Here is a 15,671-nt window from a genome sequence, read left to right as displayed (position 1 = left end):
CGTTGAACCATATTTTATCAGACTCGAAGAGACAGCCAGCATTACACATTTCACCTTCAGTATTAAGTTTGAAGCACTGTGGGTAATGGCAGAACTGAGGAGAAACCGATACGTGTCGAGAATGCCTGTGAATGCCGTTCAAAGTATGCAGTGAAGAGATTCTGAAATAAAAATTATATAAATATATATATATATAAATATATATATGTTTGCTTTTCTCTCGACCTTAGAGGATTTAGAGTTATCATCTCTATATATCTTATTTTAGGAAACAGCACAGTATTTTAAAGATTTATAGAAATATTTATGAAATTTTTATGACATTTAACTCTGATATGTGGTGTGCCAAAAATCTATGTGGTATCAGTTAAAAAGCAATACACAAAAACTTAAAGAACACTGTTTGGTCCTTCTTTGCCAGTATTTCACAGTACCGTATATAATATAATGAAAAGAAATCTACATATACATAGGTCTCAGTGAATTAGAAGATATGAAAATAATGAGGTTATGGCTGTCACCTGCTTCTCTTAGACAATGTAATTAAAGAAAGAAGTTCAAATGTAGATTTGTGTGGTTTGTGTACTTGACGATTTCAACAAGCACATATTTTCAGGCCACTTACGCCGTATGATACCAGCGAACATTTCCACCAGAAATGAACAAATGCCATGGCACTGATTTGTGTTTAACAGAATTCTGAATTGAAAATGCATTTTTCTAGACGTTTTCAGAAGGTCTGAAGTTGTCTCTCACACACTTCCTGTGAGGAATGCATTCACTTGATCTATGTTGCTGTAATTTTGTGCTCAAAATAGAATTGATGATTAAAATCAAAGAGAGAAGTTTTGTGACTGCACTTTCCTCAAACCCCTCAGTACGTATGTATGAACAAAACAAAGATTTACGGGAGGAAATAAATACAATTGCACAATCTGTTGTTGAACTCATGTAGCTCCTGTTCCTTCCATTGCGTTTTGTTTACATAGTTTGTCTAGGGCTGGTTTTATGTGAATTTGTTACATCCATTCCAGGGTTTGTTTTGTTTGAAATAAATTGTTTCTCATCTTATAAGCATGCTGTTTGGTACTCTGTCATAACCATACATGCTGTCTTTCCATATATTGAGGAATGTATCGTTCATATGATTCAAGAACTCTGCCCTCTGGTGTTCATACGGGCAAGTGGTGTTTCTGCATTGTGCAAAATTGCAACAAAACATGTTTATGCATTTATTGGAGAATTCTGTGGACTTTGATGCAACAACAAATAAGAGCTGAAAAAATACATCTTCACAAACTCTTTCTTTTGAGCTATGTTTAATCTAAAAAAGCAGTACTGGGATTTGAATCTACTCAGTTAATGGTGAGAACATCGCTTTGAATTTCGTGACTGAGTTGGGTCTGTAGATCGCTCAGTTTCTTCTTTAGCACAGCAAAGGCTGACATGACGATGGTCTCTGGCCGAAGCGAACCACAAGACTCCACGTTGTAATAGAACCTGTAGAGTAAAAAAAAACGCGTGAGATCTCTGTGTAATGTTACTAATGATGTTAAGATGAACACTAACTTACTTCCTGTTTATCTTTATACAATATGAATGTTTATTTGGTCTTACCTTTCGGGCTTGCCATTAGGGTCATATGGGGCCTCTACTCCGTCCTCTTCAATTTCTGAATATTCACTTTTAGGCCTGACAATGAAACAAAGGTAGAGAATTAAACAATGTATATAATTTAAGGTAATTTAGCATGCAAGTTATATTTATAGCACATTCTCAGATATGAAGCGCTTTACAGAGTTTGTTGCATTTGTTGTCTGACTGGAGGGTGATGCAGCTAGTTCATAAATAGGCCATAGTTAAATTACATTAGTTAGAGTTCACAACATCAAGACAATCTATTTAGGATCATACCATTCCTGTGGGAGGGGGAAAACCGTGTGTCTCAGTGCATTGTCGGGGTCATACTCGAAAGCCACTCCTGCGGTGGGATTCCATTTGGCGTGTTCCTTGCCGAAACCCTTTTTCGCATAAGCTCTGAGACGAAGCTCCTGACCCTTCCGCAGTTTTACTAGCAGGATGTCTACATGAAAACCATACAATGAAGTGACTGTATATATAAACGATTAAATAAAAGAGTAGTGATATTTATGAAAAACTGACTTACCGTCTTGCTCTACATAATCGTTGGGATCATTGTCTCGACTTCTAGATGTTACCTGGAGTATAAGACATAATGCATTAGCACAACACAGAAAAAGTGCATACAGCACATATAATATAACCAAAAAGAAAACATTGCCATCGTAAATAGCGTAAGCACAGTTTAGACAAAATTAAAAACGTTAAAGTAATAAAACATTTATTATATGAGCCAGTTAGGAGAATGCACACACAGGGATGACTCTGGGGTTATTGGACAGCAGGTCTCGAGAGGTCACGTGTCGTGTCTGGTCCTCTGTACATCTCACATCCAGCGTGAGCTCAACCGAGCACTCTGGACAAAAGTCATCACACGTGCAGTCCTAATACGACACAAAAGTACAGTCAATTTATACATAGTTCACCAATTTATACATGAACAGAAACAAACGGAAACCATCGCGAGGCTGTGGATCTATAAACTTACTCTGGAGTATTGCATCTTGTCGACAATGTCATCGCTTGTGAGTGGAATTAAACCTGTAAAGGGTTAGAATAACTGTTTTAAGAGATCAGCCTTTATCATAACTACATTTTTTGAAATGATCATGTGGATGATGATTTACGCACCCACTCTGTGAGCAATAAACTCGTCGTGCAGTACAGATGAGTTGGCATCGATTTGAACCCAATCAATAGCTGGAAGATAAGTAAGGGCAGCCGGTTGTTATCAAATATAGAAATAAGCCCCCACAGTGTGATCAGGAAGCGAAAAAGAAGTATATAAAGCACAGTGTAACAACATATTTATTTAAAGGTCTGTTTACAGCTTTACCAAACCTTTTTAACACCTGTCTGCACTACTTGCATTTAACAGCAATATTAATATGCACAGTATTCTGACATAAAAAAAATACAAATTACCTTAATATTCGATCTGTCTATCTAGTCCTCGAGTGTTTTAGCTGAATAAATAGTTTTAATAAATTTGACCTGTGCTTTAACAGCTAGTAAATAAAAAAACACTGAGAAATATTATTAATGATATTATTAATAATACATTGGAATTGCAGGACAAGCTCGACATATATTGTTAAGGTTTTTGTAATAGAAACAATAAACAAATAATGCATGTAAAAAGTGACAACATAGAAAATGTATTGCATTGAAGATGGTGTACACACTTAATAACAGAATCAAACAGCCGCTAGACGCGACTGGCCAATCAGAATGAAGCATTCCAACGAGCAGTGTAATAATGCACGTTATAATTAGAGGTGAACTCCATGACCAAATGAACACGTTTAATAGATACTATTTTAAACTTTGTAACAAAAAAAACAAAAAACCCGGTTTGATTCTTACCGATGGTTGGAACCTCAGACATAAACACTCGTCGAATAGAGTTTGCCACCCTGAAATATATAATATTGCATTTATGGTAACGTTATCATATAATACCACGGTATTCTTGCATTGAGAACAGTGTATAGCTGCTATCTTACACTAGTATACTCATATCGAATATAAGTAGTGTAATATAAAACGATAGAAGCATTACTAACTAAAGCATATAGCACTGCTATTCTTATTTTGCAGTATACTGAGATGCAAATAACTAGTTAAGCCCAAAGATAGATTACATAACAAACATGTATTTGTAAATAATAAACATAACGCGTTTGATTGAATTAAACATGTAATACTACAGTGCAAACTTTACGTTAAGGATGTCATTTCAATCACTCACGCGAGATCGGTGTTTTCGATCACAAACTTCACATTCTCGTCCGATAGCTCTGTGATTTTAACCGTAGGCTGGTTGGCGTACGGCATGGTGAATATAAGCTGTAGATTGTAAAGGCAGAAATCTATACATTAGCTATATGCTATACGAACTGATGGTTCATTCGCTCCAGCACAATAACACATGAAAACATGTGATTGGCTACTGGCCGCTCTGATTTCATTAGCATCCGGGTCACGCTACAGTTCTACAATAAAAGTCTTCATACGAGCAGACAATTCTACGTAGAGTAAAAGTCCCGTGTGTGAAACCGTAGTAGAACCACCGCGTTGTTTCAAGTAACAACCTACGTATGTACACGAATAAATTAATAATTCCATACCTGTATAAGCATAACCATTTGGTATCTGATTCTGAGTGCTTTTGTAGTAAAATAACTTAGTGTGTTTATTGGAAGAAAATGTATTAGTAATTTTTAAGGTATCATATATGTGAAGCTTTTGTGTTACTAACTAATGACCAGTCTGTAAATAGACATTGCTCAGTAAATAGGTTACCTTTTATTTCTTTTAACAAGGGACACAAACCGTATGGACATAAGATTGTCAAATACAATGTACATTTTTATTACATTTTTCTTTTTACAGAGAGAGCTAAAATGACTGTAGACAAAGACAAAAAATGTCCGAAAGGAAAACCAGATCCTCGCTGTACTCTGGTTGGCAAACTGATGCATGTATGGCACCTGACCCATTTAAACGTGCTCAGGGTGTGATGTAGTATCAGCGCCTGTGTAAGGACAAACCACTGCTGTCGTTGTGATTATTTCATTTTGCTTTGTTTATCAAGAGCTGTTAAAGGAGTTGTCAGACATTTGTGCTTCAGGCCCCCTTCGAAACTGAGACGAAAGGATGACAGAAGCGACTGCAGAGATAGACTCATCGTCTCTGGTTCATCCCTGCTAGGTTCTTCAGCTGTAGGAAAGACAAAGTAATTATTGTTAACACATCAGTATAACCAAACTGTTATAATAATAATTAATAATCAAACCATGGATCCAAAACCAAATCCATCTGTTAACTGTATTGGTTAAAGCATTTTCTAAAACGATAGTGTGTTTACTGTAATTGCAGCACCCATGAGTCCTTGGACCACAGCTTCTCCTGTGGCTTGAACCTAGACCAAAACAAATGTATGAACATATTGGTGCATTTTTGCCAAAACAACTCCATCATCTTTTAATGGTTATGGAAAGTAGAAAAGCTTAACACCTGTTTAGCCGTGTTGGCCATATTGACTACATCTTTTATACGATTGTCGAGGAAGGCCCAGGTCTCCTCAAAGTCAGGAGATGAGTCCTGCACCATCACTAGCTCAGTGGTGTTGTAGATGCCAGTTAGTGCCGCCCGCCGGGTGTACCAGTTCATCTGAGAGACACAAAGACTGCTCAAACCAAACACAACACTGTTCACTTCTGCCACAACAAGTGTAATGTATTCAGGGCAGGAAATGGCACACTGCAGCTTTAGGAACCAAAATGATCAAATTTATTTATGCAAATGTTTGGTCGAAATGAATGAAACGAAATAGAGCGAGGGCATGTAGGTGGCCTAACATAAACGTAGGGGCTTAAAGGGGGAAGTGAAGAGAAGAGGGGATGTTCATTTTGGATCAAAGGAGTCACTCACGTCTGTTGAGCGATCGCCTGCGTAGTACCAGATGTCATCCACCATCGTTGACAGGTGCTTCAGGCTGTCGGGGATGTTGTGGGGCAGTAGCAGGATGCTCATGGCCTATGAAGCCAGGAAAGATAAACACGGTCATGACATTCATAATTTTCTATCAGCACATAAAGTGAGATTTGATTAAAAATTCAGGTTCCAGGATTAAGAACGCCTTTTTAAGGTGGCTGATACCTGAGGCCATGTGTCAATGTAAGGTATCAACATCCGCAATCTCAGTTCAACTGCATCTCTCAGAAACTCTGCTTTTTCCTTTGGCCTAATATAATAGAATGGCATAATATTAAAACTATTGATTTTTACAGTTTAAACAATAGCCCGTTTCTTTTTACAAGCAAGTATTAAAAATGCACTACCTTAAACAATAACATTTCATATTTAAAAGCTTGACTTCACATAAAGCAGACAAAAAAGCATAGATTTATAATATCCTTCAAATGAATAAATCTAAATAAATCAGGCAGTGATAATATAAATCATTCTATTCATTCAACTCACTCAGCCTGGCCGAGTTGGATCTGTTTTTGCTGTTCTGCGAGCGTCTCTGCGAGTTGACAATTGCACTGCGCAATAAAATGCAAAACCAAGTCTCCTGCTCCATTGTTGAACATCCCAGTAGATGCTGCTGACAGGCCAAGTGTCTATATCAAGAGAATATATCTATTATTTTTTTAAATAACGTTAAATGCATGAATGTCATTGCTATTTCCAAACCTCTACTCCAGCTGCAATGGCCTCTACAGTCCAGCCGTGCTGCGGAACAAACTCCAGCGATGCCGTCAGTATGCGAGCTTGGAGCTGTTCTTCCGTTTCGTAGTCTTCACTGTGCTCTCCACTCTGATCCTGATAACTTCAGACACAAAATGCTAAGTTATAGAAACAACTCTAAAACTACAAAATAGTTGTAAACATCAACAATCCATGCATGATGAATATAACTTTATGACTGTCTAAGTTCAAGTGTGCTTGAAATTCTGGAGGAGTAAAAGTCTGGTGGAGTGGGGATTTAACCTAGTGTTTGGCTGGCCGTTTTCCTGTCCAGCTGCTGTGTTAAAAGAATCTCCCTGTCCTGGAGTGGATGAACTCTCTCCACCTCTGTTGACCTCGTGGTAGGATGGGGGTGGTACGGAGTCACTTTTAAAGTCGTCTGCCAGTCTCAGCACTGCTGCACGATGGAATCCACGTCTCATATAATTGCACTCGGGACCGAGTTTGGCTTGAACAGCAACTGCAAGGATGCATTAAAGAGAATTTGCATGCAATCACATTTAAATCAACATGACTGGAATAAATAAAAAATTGTTCGCCAAAACAATAAGTTTGCACTTTTAATTTTGCTTTCTAGTTATGTATTATTTAACTTACATACAGTATGGGTTAAGTATCATAGAAGTGAATGTGAAACATTATTCTGGAAAACTGATATTTATTGATAGTTTAGTTTCCAGAAATGTGTCTTAAAGGATAGTTCACATAAAGATGAAAACTCATAATTTCCTCACGCTCATTCTTCTGCGGAACACAAAAATAATCATTTTATATAAAGTTGGTAACTAAAGAACATTGGACCCCACTGACTTCCCTTGTATAAACACAAAACCACAGAGACGTTTCTCAAAATATCTTATTTTGTCTTGCACATACAAAAAGAGTCATATACAGCTTTTGAACAACAAGAAGGTGAATGATGACACAAATGTTATTTCGGGGTGAACTATCCCTTTAACTTGCTGCAATTCAATTGCATAGTTCTACTCCGACGTGCGTGCAGACACGCGCCAGCTTTGTTTTATTCATATATTTGATGTTTACCACACTCAGTAACGTTATCTCTCTATAGGGCCGAATCACACACCCTTTAAATGACAGGGATTATCATTTGCACCTTTCATTTCACTCAGTTCTTCTGCCCTTCATTATCACCTTGTCACACACAGTAGCCCTGCTGACATGTACGCACAGTTACATTTGCCACAAAGCAGGCAGAACGATTTACATGGTTACGTAAAGACGTTCCGCTGTTGCCAAGCGTGACTTCAGTCCGTGTATTTAACAGGAGAGGACCGTGAACTAAAATACAACAACCCCACTGATCTCTCTCATGCCTCTGCTTACCGCTGCCGAGACCCCGCAAGGCCTTCCCAGCTCTCAGTCCTCTAATCAGCGCCGCCATATCCACCGACAGCGAACGAGCGCCGCGAAAATATAACGCGTTGGGTAGCGAATGCTGCTGGCTTATAATGCTGTCATGACTGCGTTTTGTCTACAGGGGGCGCTTGGCGGCCCATAAAGTCGAACGACCCCATCTAAATTTTCAATTTTTTATGCTTTCATGTCAAGTAACACGTACGCATTTTTCCCGATCGGATATAATGGTGTTGGTTCTCATTTCCCAGTAAACAACATTAGAAGACGATACATTCCCTATCATAAACTCCATAGGTCGTTGGGGCGCTGAGAAAGTAGCAAAAGCTATCAGTAGTTTCCGGTCCACTACGCTCCGCCCATTTTGAGGTTTTAGCGAATGAGGTCATCTCAACGCGACGCATGCTGTAACAACCTGACGGTACGTCGTGACCGGTGTAAAGAAGACAGTGGACGCATTTCAGGGACACCGTAAACAGGTCGGTCTGATGAAAATGTATTTGTTTTATTTAAAGAACGTATATGTGTGACTGTAGTAGTCTCATTTGATGTTCTTTGTTTATTTTAATAACCGGTTTTAACACTTCTGTGACGTGAAAGGCGACGCAGGTCTCCGCCAAATAGTGCTGTTTGTTTACATTGCTTTGTAAGATCTGCGTTGTCATAATGATGCAGCAGATTATCATTCACATACCAGCAGGCCAGAAATAATATACAATAGCAAATGTACATGTACCCTTAGGGTAACTAACCGTGGTTTTATAAAAGAGGGCTATTAACCACGTTTCGATTATAGTTAGCATACGCGGAGTTTAAATACAAATATCATCAGTAAAGCCTCCGTTCATAAGGTTAGCTCAACTTTTGGTGGGTGTATCTGGAACTGCATAGGTCAAGATACGCAGATAAGACGTTATAGGCCATGTGCGCCTTCTTACAATTTTGATTATGAAATAGTCAAGTTATTGAACTGCTTTTGACAACCATCTTGTTTTTTTTATACAGTAGATCATGGCAGACCTTGGACTTAAAGAGGGGGACAAGGTGCTGCTGATCTGGAGCCAACCATCATCTCCCACCACGCTGAAAGACTTTGCTGAGAGTATCGGCACCATTGTGGGCCACCAGAGTCTAGTGTCTTTAGAAAATATGGAGAGACTACATCTTTGTGAGTGTGAAAGTTTATTATTTGCACATTCATTATACATTTAGGTGTAAACCATAAAATTGGTGTCTATAACGAATTGTTGTCTGTGTTAGCTTCTCAGTCCGCGTCAAGTTACGACTGGGTTCTCTCGGGCCTTCTGACGGACAGCTCATCAATCCACAGCTCTGAACGGTTGGCAGAGATTGCCAAAGTGATGAAACCGGGTGGGAAACTTGTGCTAGGGGAGCCAGTTTCAGGCGAGTACATTATACACAGCATCCTAAAATGTGACAAATTGTTACACATGGTTCATATGGTGATGGTTTTCTTCCTCAGGTTCAGAGGAAAATGGTGTAAGAACTGCTGGGAAGTTAATGTCAGCTTTGAAACTGTCTGGACTGGTGTCCGTCACAGAGGTCAGTATTTCAATCAACAAGATTCAAAGTTTGCATGTATGCAACACCATATGATGTTAAACTGCATGTTTACTTGACACAGATTAAAACGGAGTCTCTGAGCCCAGAAGCAACCGCAGCCATAAAGGAGCGTACGGGTTTCCAAGGAAACGCTCTTTCAAGGGTGCGCATGTCTGCATCTAAACCCCACTTTGAGGTCGGGTCCTCCACACAGCTGAAACTCTCCTTTGGCAAGAAAGCCACCACAACAGGTTTGTAGTTCTTAGTGTTGAAACAGTTATTCTAGCTGTTGATAGGACAATATTGTATTGTTGTTTTGTTTCTTCAGAGAAGCCAGCACTTGATCCGAGCACTGCTAAAATGTGGACTCTGTCAGCCAATGATATGGACGATGATGATGTGGTAAGTAACGTTCAGTTTATGTCTGTGTTTGAGGATGTCAGGTAATCGTCGGTCTTGACTTATTCACCAAATGGACATTTCAGGATTTGGTAGATTCAGACACTCTTCTGGATGCAGATGACCTAAAGAAGCCTGACCCAACCTCTCTGAAGACGTCCTGCGGTGAGGATTCAAATAAGAAAAAGAAAGCCTGCAAGAATTGGTGAGTACCACACAGCTAATTTAAGCAACATATGCAGTTGCCTGCTACGCGCCTTGATAGTTACACATGCTGTTAAGGTATTGATAGTATAAATAATATCAGACGGGTGTGTATCTATGAACATGATGTTTGTTTTCTGTGTGTAGCTCTTGTGGTCTGGCTGAGGAATTGGAAAAGGACAGCAAACCTGCCCAGAAAGCCAGCTTGCCTAAATCAGCCTGTGGAAGTGTAAGTATCCCTAACAAAGTAATTGAAGTAAAATATATATAAATCTTTTTCATAGTTCGGGTTTTTTGTATAGATTATGACTCATGTCTTTACTTTTGTCCTCAGTGTTATTTGGGAGATGCCTTCAGATGTGCCAGCTGCCCATATTTAGGCATGCCTGCCTTTAAACCCGGAGAAAAGGTTTTGTTGGCCAACGCTGCCGTAGCAGATACATAGAAACTCATTTTAGAACTTATTTACATTCCGTTATATCAGAGCATGAATTAATTTCCATAAAGGTATCTTATGGAGATGTTTATTCTACCAATGGATTTGAAAGCACTGTTTGGTTTGAAATCTCATATGTATATTACATAAAACGTGCAAAATAGTTTGAAATATCCAGATCAGACCATTGAACATCTTTAAATCGTTTGACTTTAAAAAAGCTGTATTTAGAAGCAAGGAATCTTCACTTTGGGTGTTTATTTGATATTGTATTTTAAATGTGTTGAAATGTAAAATGTGTTCATTTCATTCTTTTGAAATAAAATGTTAAACCATACATGGACTTTTTGCCTTACTGTTCAACACTGCTAGAGTACATATTTCATATTTATAGCTACTTTACACAACACTGCTTTCATATACTAAAATGGGTATGAATGTAAGCACACATAACGTAATAACTTCAATCTGTTCCCACTGCACACTGTGAAAGGTTACTGGGGTCTATAACTGTAGATAAAGGAATCTTACAGAGGATTAAAACAGCAGTCAGCTCTTGAAAAAAGGTCACAGTATTTGAAATTCTTTGGATAATTACATTTGGATTAAAAACCAAATGTAAACTTGTGACAGTTGACTAGAGTCCGTTGGTCAAGGCTTGGTGACAGAGAAGTCCATTTTGATGTCACCAATATGTGGTTCAAAGGTTAAACTGTATGAAAGATCTTCCCTTTCGTCCCCAGAAATTTCAAGCGCAGATCTGAAGAAAAAGACTCCTTGTTTTCGATGTGGGTTCCATTCACAAGCCCCCTGATAAAAACAAGAGACATTCAGATTTATTTTACAATCTCAGAATGACAGAACATTAGTTTCTAAGACACTGTTTGACTTATAGACAAAACAATTAAAAAAAATACCTCTTCATTGACTGGTGTGGTCAGGCCCATGCTTAGAGTGATGTCATCCGTCAGCTGATACTCCATCCAGAGAACAATACCATGGCAAAATCCTCTCCTGCAACATCATAAGTTAATATAACTTCTAAACAAGCTTATTTGTGTAAATGATTACCTCTTACCTTGTGAATGGCACAGTTCCCTGTTTGTTGATTGGTTGGTCTGGAACACATTGCGTAAAGTCAAATGTCATGACCGGACGTGGCTTGGCAAGGGCACGACAGGGGTATTCCCAAAGTGGGTGTGGTTCTGCCTCCCAAGACTCGCGGAAATCCAAGGATCTCTAAGGGTGGATCATTGCAATTTCATTACTATTTCAACGTTCAAGCTAAATATTCAAAGCTGAAGTGGGAAGCCTCATTCCTGTTTGGTCCAAAAACCAGGTCTGAAAAAGAGCTTGTACCTGAATCATCTCATCCATGGGACCGACATCAAAACCCTCACAGGTACCACACGGAGCTCTGATTCTCCACAGATCCTGGAGTTTAAAGAATCCAAAACATTTAGATCCAGAATTACTTTCACGTTGAAGAATAAGACAAACAATATAAATAACTTGGAACAACCTGGAATTCAACAGCAACTATGTAAAGTGTGCCAGCAGAGGGCAGTATAGTTGCATTTGGGTGGAGGAGCTTTGCCACAGCAGTGCGGCAGTACCAGAAGAACAGGGAATGCCAGGGAAGCAGACTGGTGTTGAAATATGGCTCGCCCATTAGCACTGATATCTAAAAAAGACACAAAAAAATAAGATCATAAGACATTGCTTCAAAGAAATTAAAAGTGGAAAACAGATACACAACAGCATCATTAAGGTTTTTTGTACCTGATTTCCTTCCAAGTCATTTAAAGTGAGTTGCTCAGGTCGGATTCCCAGTATCTGCACTCCATGCTTCAGCGAATTTGTTTGCAGTACCTGCGTGAGTGCAAAGTCCCTTTTATTTAGCACACAATATCGCTGCTGTCCTTCTCCAACTTATTTTATTGCCATAAATCACTATTCACAGTCACCCTTAATGTTTGTCATTGAGTTCTGCAAATATCTAAACCAATAAAAGTACTAAAAAGTGCTTGTCAACTTTGACAACACCATATATCATTTAAAAAGTACAGTGTTTTTTCCATTTTCCATGGACATATTTGTCACAATGATATTTCAAAGTAAAACGCTATGTGTTAAAAAAGCACAAACATGTAAATTGTGGTTATACCGGGAACATCGTAATGAACTCATGCAGATGCATGTTTTAGCAACATCGATATCAAAACTTTACCTGATCAATCACTTGTCTTGCCATCCCGGAGTTTTCCAAACTAAACACCTGAATTGGTAAATAATGTGAAGTATTAATTTATCGTGGATTATTTAATGAGTGGAATAAAGAAAGATGCAAATAATATAAAATACAGAAGATACCTTCCCAGCTCCGAGCAGATGTGCAAAGATGGGTAACAGGCTTCCATCACTGACTGATAAACAAACACTGTCTGGTTTCAAAATCTGAAGGACAAATGCACAGGCATCAAACGGTGAGCACTTCTCAATCATTTGTAACATCCATTCAGAAAGCTTTTTTCTATCGGTTCAACTCACATTCCGTAATGCGTTCACGTAACTCTCAGTTCTCTGCTCATCATTGAGTTCTCCAAAGCGAGGCCTCGTCCAGACCAGGTGGGCCTGACAGGTACAACACGGCCGGATAGATGTCACTTTGGTATCACTTTGCTGACTAAAGACGTAGAGCAGATTTAGATTGAATTGATTTCAAGTTGCATACAGAACAATGGGATCTAAAAAAAATCGACAAAATGGGGACTTTACCTGTCTGTCAGGCTGTACCAGAGACTGTAGTCATCATGGGAAACTGTTAAACTGATTTCTTCCTCTTCTGCCACATTCTTCTCAGCGGGAAGGAAATAGACACTTTGCATCCAGTGGTCCCTCCACTGTACGTCACAAAACACTCATTAAGCGCATTTACTACTAAATGACATTCGGATAAGGAGCATTACTTACAGGGTAAGACTGAGTTTTAGAACAGGCCCAGCTGGGGGCCATTGTGCACACAATGTTGCCATCAGGGTCCATGTCGATGTCCCACCAGGATAAGACCACCTGCGCTCTTCCGCTCGTCTTGGCTTTGAATTGTTCTGTGTAGGATCCGGCAGCCCTGCTGACCGGCTTGCTGAAATCAAGTCTGAACATGGTGCAGATGGGTCCTAGGGGCGTAAATGATCGTGGGGACACCTGGCTAAGTTGAATGTCGCAGACGGAGGGCACTCCCGCACACTTTACTACAGATGGAGGAGGCTGCAGTCTGTGTCCGTCCACCTCTATGGGGTGAATTTGTGACCATTTCCAAAGCATGTTCGACTCCACCAATTGGGCATAAATTGTGGCACGATGTGGCACGGCCTCACAACCCACCTGCGTTGGAAAGAGAACATCTGTTAAACACATATAAGATAATACACTAGTTTGAAACATCAAAGCTTTTACAAAACGTGCTTACCTGGACCAGGTGCATGTGCGCATGCTCATAACTTGGCAATGCTCCTTCACCAATCAGCTCGGTATCAAAGAGTTCGGTGACAAGAATGTTTGCTCGCTCTTGCATGTCTCCATCTGCAAATTCAGAACTTTTCAATTCAAATATTCAGGGCTGTATTAGACGCATAAGAGTGTTGTTGGTTGTCTAACCTGGACCGACTGTAACCTCAGTAGAGTGTTTGTTGATGACTTTGATTTTGTCTGAGAATCCGTTCCTCTCCACGATGCAAACAGCAGCTTGTGCCATGGGCTTAAACACCTGCGCATAGGAACTATTATCAGAAATAATCACGAAAACTAAACGAACCTTTCTTTATTCACTATTCATCACATGAGTACCTCTATGGCATAGCAGAAGTCGGCTCCAGCAGTCACTGCCATCATTGAAAGCAGACCAGTGCCTGTGCCGATGTCCAGAACCACCACTCGTTCCCCCCGTGCCTTCACTCTGCTCACCGCTGCTCGAATACCCTGGTAGTATTTCTCATTCTAAAAAGTAAAAATAATGTGAATCATGGGGATCTATTATATGTTTTTAAATGTGATTTTTTTTTTTTTTTAGTAATTGTATAGCAATTTCTAGCTTATAAATCTGAAATAAGCTGTTTTTTATGATTATAGAAACCATGGGTGTGACTATGGTAACATAAGGGAATTCAGTCATGGTCCAAATATACACGGTGACATAATTTGCTATGTGGATATATTTAGCAAATAACATATTTTGTGTCCGGTTAAATTTGCACTCAAAATGTAAATGTGTGTACGACTAATGGTACAACTTTGAACAACTATTTTCCAGTTCGAATTATGCAAGAAAATATAATGTCTGTATTTTGGTAAAATATTTGTGTACAACTGAAGACATCATTCACATCTAGGATGATATGAGGATCAATACACTTGTCTTATGAACTATTCCTTTAAGGAGTGAACAAAGTGCAAAATCATATTTATGGAGCTTGAATAAATAATAATGAGAAAAACATTCCCTTTAACCAATTTTATTTACTTCATACTTTCAGATTGCATATAGAGTTGACAAATAATATAAATTGGTTATATAAAAAGATAGGATTTGTGGCATAAAGAATAATACTATTCAGGGCTTGTGAAAAACATTTTGCTATGTGTATGTAAGAGGACAGTGTTACAACAACACTCACCCGGTCTTTATCATGAAGCATATCTGCATAACATGACCTTACAAACAGACAGAGGAACAATTATCAGGACATATTGAATAAATGTAACTCATGTCCCATGACAGGATAGCACAACCTCTATTTAATTTAGTCTACATGACGACACACAATCTGATCCACGTGCATAACAACAATAGCAACAAGTAAAGGCCAAGCATTTTCACACAGTCATTTATACATCTTTTTTTTCTGGCCGGCAATATTAATCCCGATGAGATCGACTGTTGTAAACGTACATGACATTAGATGAGGTTCTCTGTCAGATTTACTCACCTCGCAATCTCTTGATGATAATCATATTCCTCGCTCTCCTCGACCCAATCCAACGCCCCGTTTGTTGGATTCGCACGACCGCAAAACGTCTTCATTATTCCGTGTGCTTTAAGTTAATAAACTTGTATATGAATGTATTTTGTAGTACTAATGTGTTAATGGTTCACGAACAGATTACTCCAACATGATCTCTCAGGGCGCAGCCATGTTTTTTCGCCAACACACGCCTTCAAGATCACGTGACCACCGCTGGGCCTTGCTTGCACATGCTCCTCATTTTGTGTAAATCGTTGTGTTTAGTTGTCAGT

At 39.1% G+C, this 15,671-nt stretch overlaps 4 protein-coding genes across 5 annotated transcripts; 1 reads left to right on the top strand and 3 right to left on the bottom strand.

Moving 5' to 3' along the window:
- Window positions 1-822: 822 nt before the first annotated feature.
- polr2c (RNA polymerase II subunit C) lies at window positions 823-4,153 on the bottom strand. The gene is made up of 9 exons (XM_079449754.1): window positions 3,893-4,153; window positions 3,508-3,557; window positions 2,773-2,841; window positions 2,630-2,682; window positions 2,397-2,525; window positions 2,168-2,219; window positions 1,915-2,083; window positions 1,618-1,692; window positions 823-1,500 (listed from the first exon to the last, which is right to left on the bottom strand). The coding sequence occupies exons 1-9, from the start codon at window positions 3,976-3,978 to the stop codon at window positions 1,356-1,358; spliced, it is 828 nt and encodes a 275-aa protein (XP_079305880.1). The 5' UTR covers window positions 3,979-4,153; the 3' UTR covers window positions 823-1,355.
- Window positions 4,154-4,243: 90 nt separating this feature from the next.
- Window positions 4,244-8,188, bottom strand: coq9 (coenzyme Q9 homolog). Its single transcript, XM_079449939.1, has 9 exons — window positions 7,747-8,188; window positions 6,643-6,859; window positions 6,346-6,481; window positions 6,130-6,272; window positions 5,806-5,890; window positions 5,578-5,682; window positions 5,161-5,316; window positions 5,012-5,065; window positions 4,244-4,863 (listed from the first exon to the last, which is right to left on the bottom strand). The coding sequence occupies exons 1-9, from the start codon at window positions 7,802-7,804 to the stop codon at window positions 4,828-4,830; spliced, it is 990 nt and encodes a 329-aa protein (XP_079306065.1). The 5' UTR covers window positions 7,805-8,188; the 3' UTR covers window positions 4,244-4,827.
- Window positions 8,126-10,716, top strand: ciapin1 (cytokine induced apoptosis inhibitor 1). Of its 2 annotated transcripts, none has more exons than XM_079449941.1 (9): window positions 8,126-8,255; window positions 8,782-8,944; window positions 9,037-9,180; window positions 9,260-9,339; window positions 9,422-9,590; window positions 9,668-9,741; window positions 9,825-9,943; window positions 10,090-10,171; window positions 10,277-10,716. In XM_079449941.1, exons 2-9 carry the CDS (start codon window positions 8,788-8,790, stop codon window positions 10,385-10,387), a joined length of 936 nt encoding a protein of 311 aa, XP_079306067.1. In that variant the 5' UTR covers window positions 8,126-8,255; window positions 8,782-8,787; the 3' UTR covers window positions 10,388-10,716. The 2 variants fall into 2 exon arrangements, with proteins under 2 accessions (XP_079306067.1, XP_079306068.1); XM_079449942.1 differs by having other exon boundaries at window positions 8,245-8,627.
- prmt7 (protein arginine methyltransferase 7) lies at window positions 10,457-15,638 on the bottom strand. The gene is made up of 16 exons (XM_079449938.1): window positions 15,364-15,638; window positions 15,052-15,088; window positions 14,225-14,374; window positions 14,036-14,144; window positions 13,848-13,960; window positions 13,352-13,762; window positions 13,157-13,281; window positions 12,929-13,064; window positions 12,752-12,835; window positions 12,609-12,656; window positions 12,161-12,250; window positions 11,901-12,062; window positions 11,738-11,812; window positions 11,457-11,617; window positions 11,296-11,392; window positions 10,457-11,188 (listed from the first exon to the last, which is right to left on the bottom strand). Exons 1-16 carry the CDS (start codon window positions 15,456-15,458, stop codon window positions 11,030-11,032), a joined length of 2,052 nt encoding a protein of 683 aa, XP_079306064.1. The 5' UTR covers window positions 15,459-15,638; the 3' UTR covers window positions 10,457-11,029.
- Between the last annotated feature and the right edge of the window lie 33 nt (window positions 15,639-15,671).

Source organism: Barbatula barbatula, assembly GCF_947034865.1.
Source record: "Barbatula barbatula genome assembly, chromosome: 25".
NCBI classification, from domain to species: domain Eukaryota; kingdom Metazoa; phylum Chordata; class Actinopteri; order Cypriniformes; family Nemacheilidae; genus Barbatula; species Barbatula barbatula.
The sequence above is the reverse complement of the archived record's forward strand: the minus strand, read 5'-3'. Positions and strand labels throughout refer to the sequence as shown.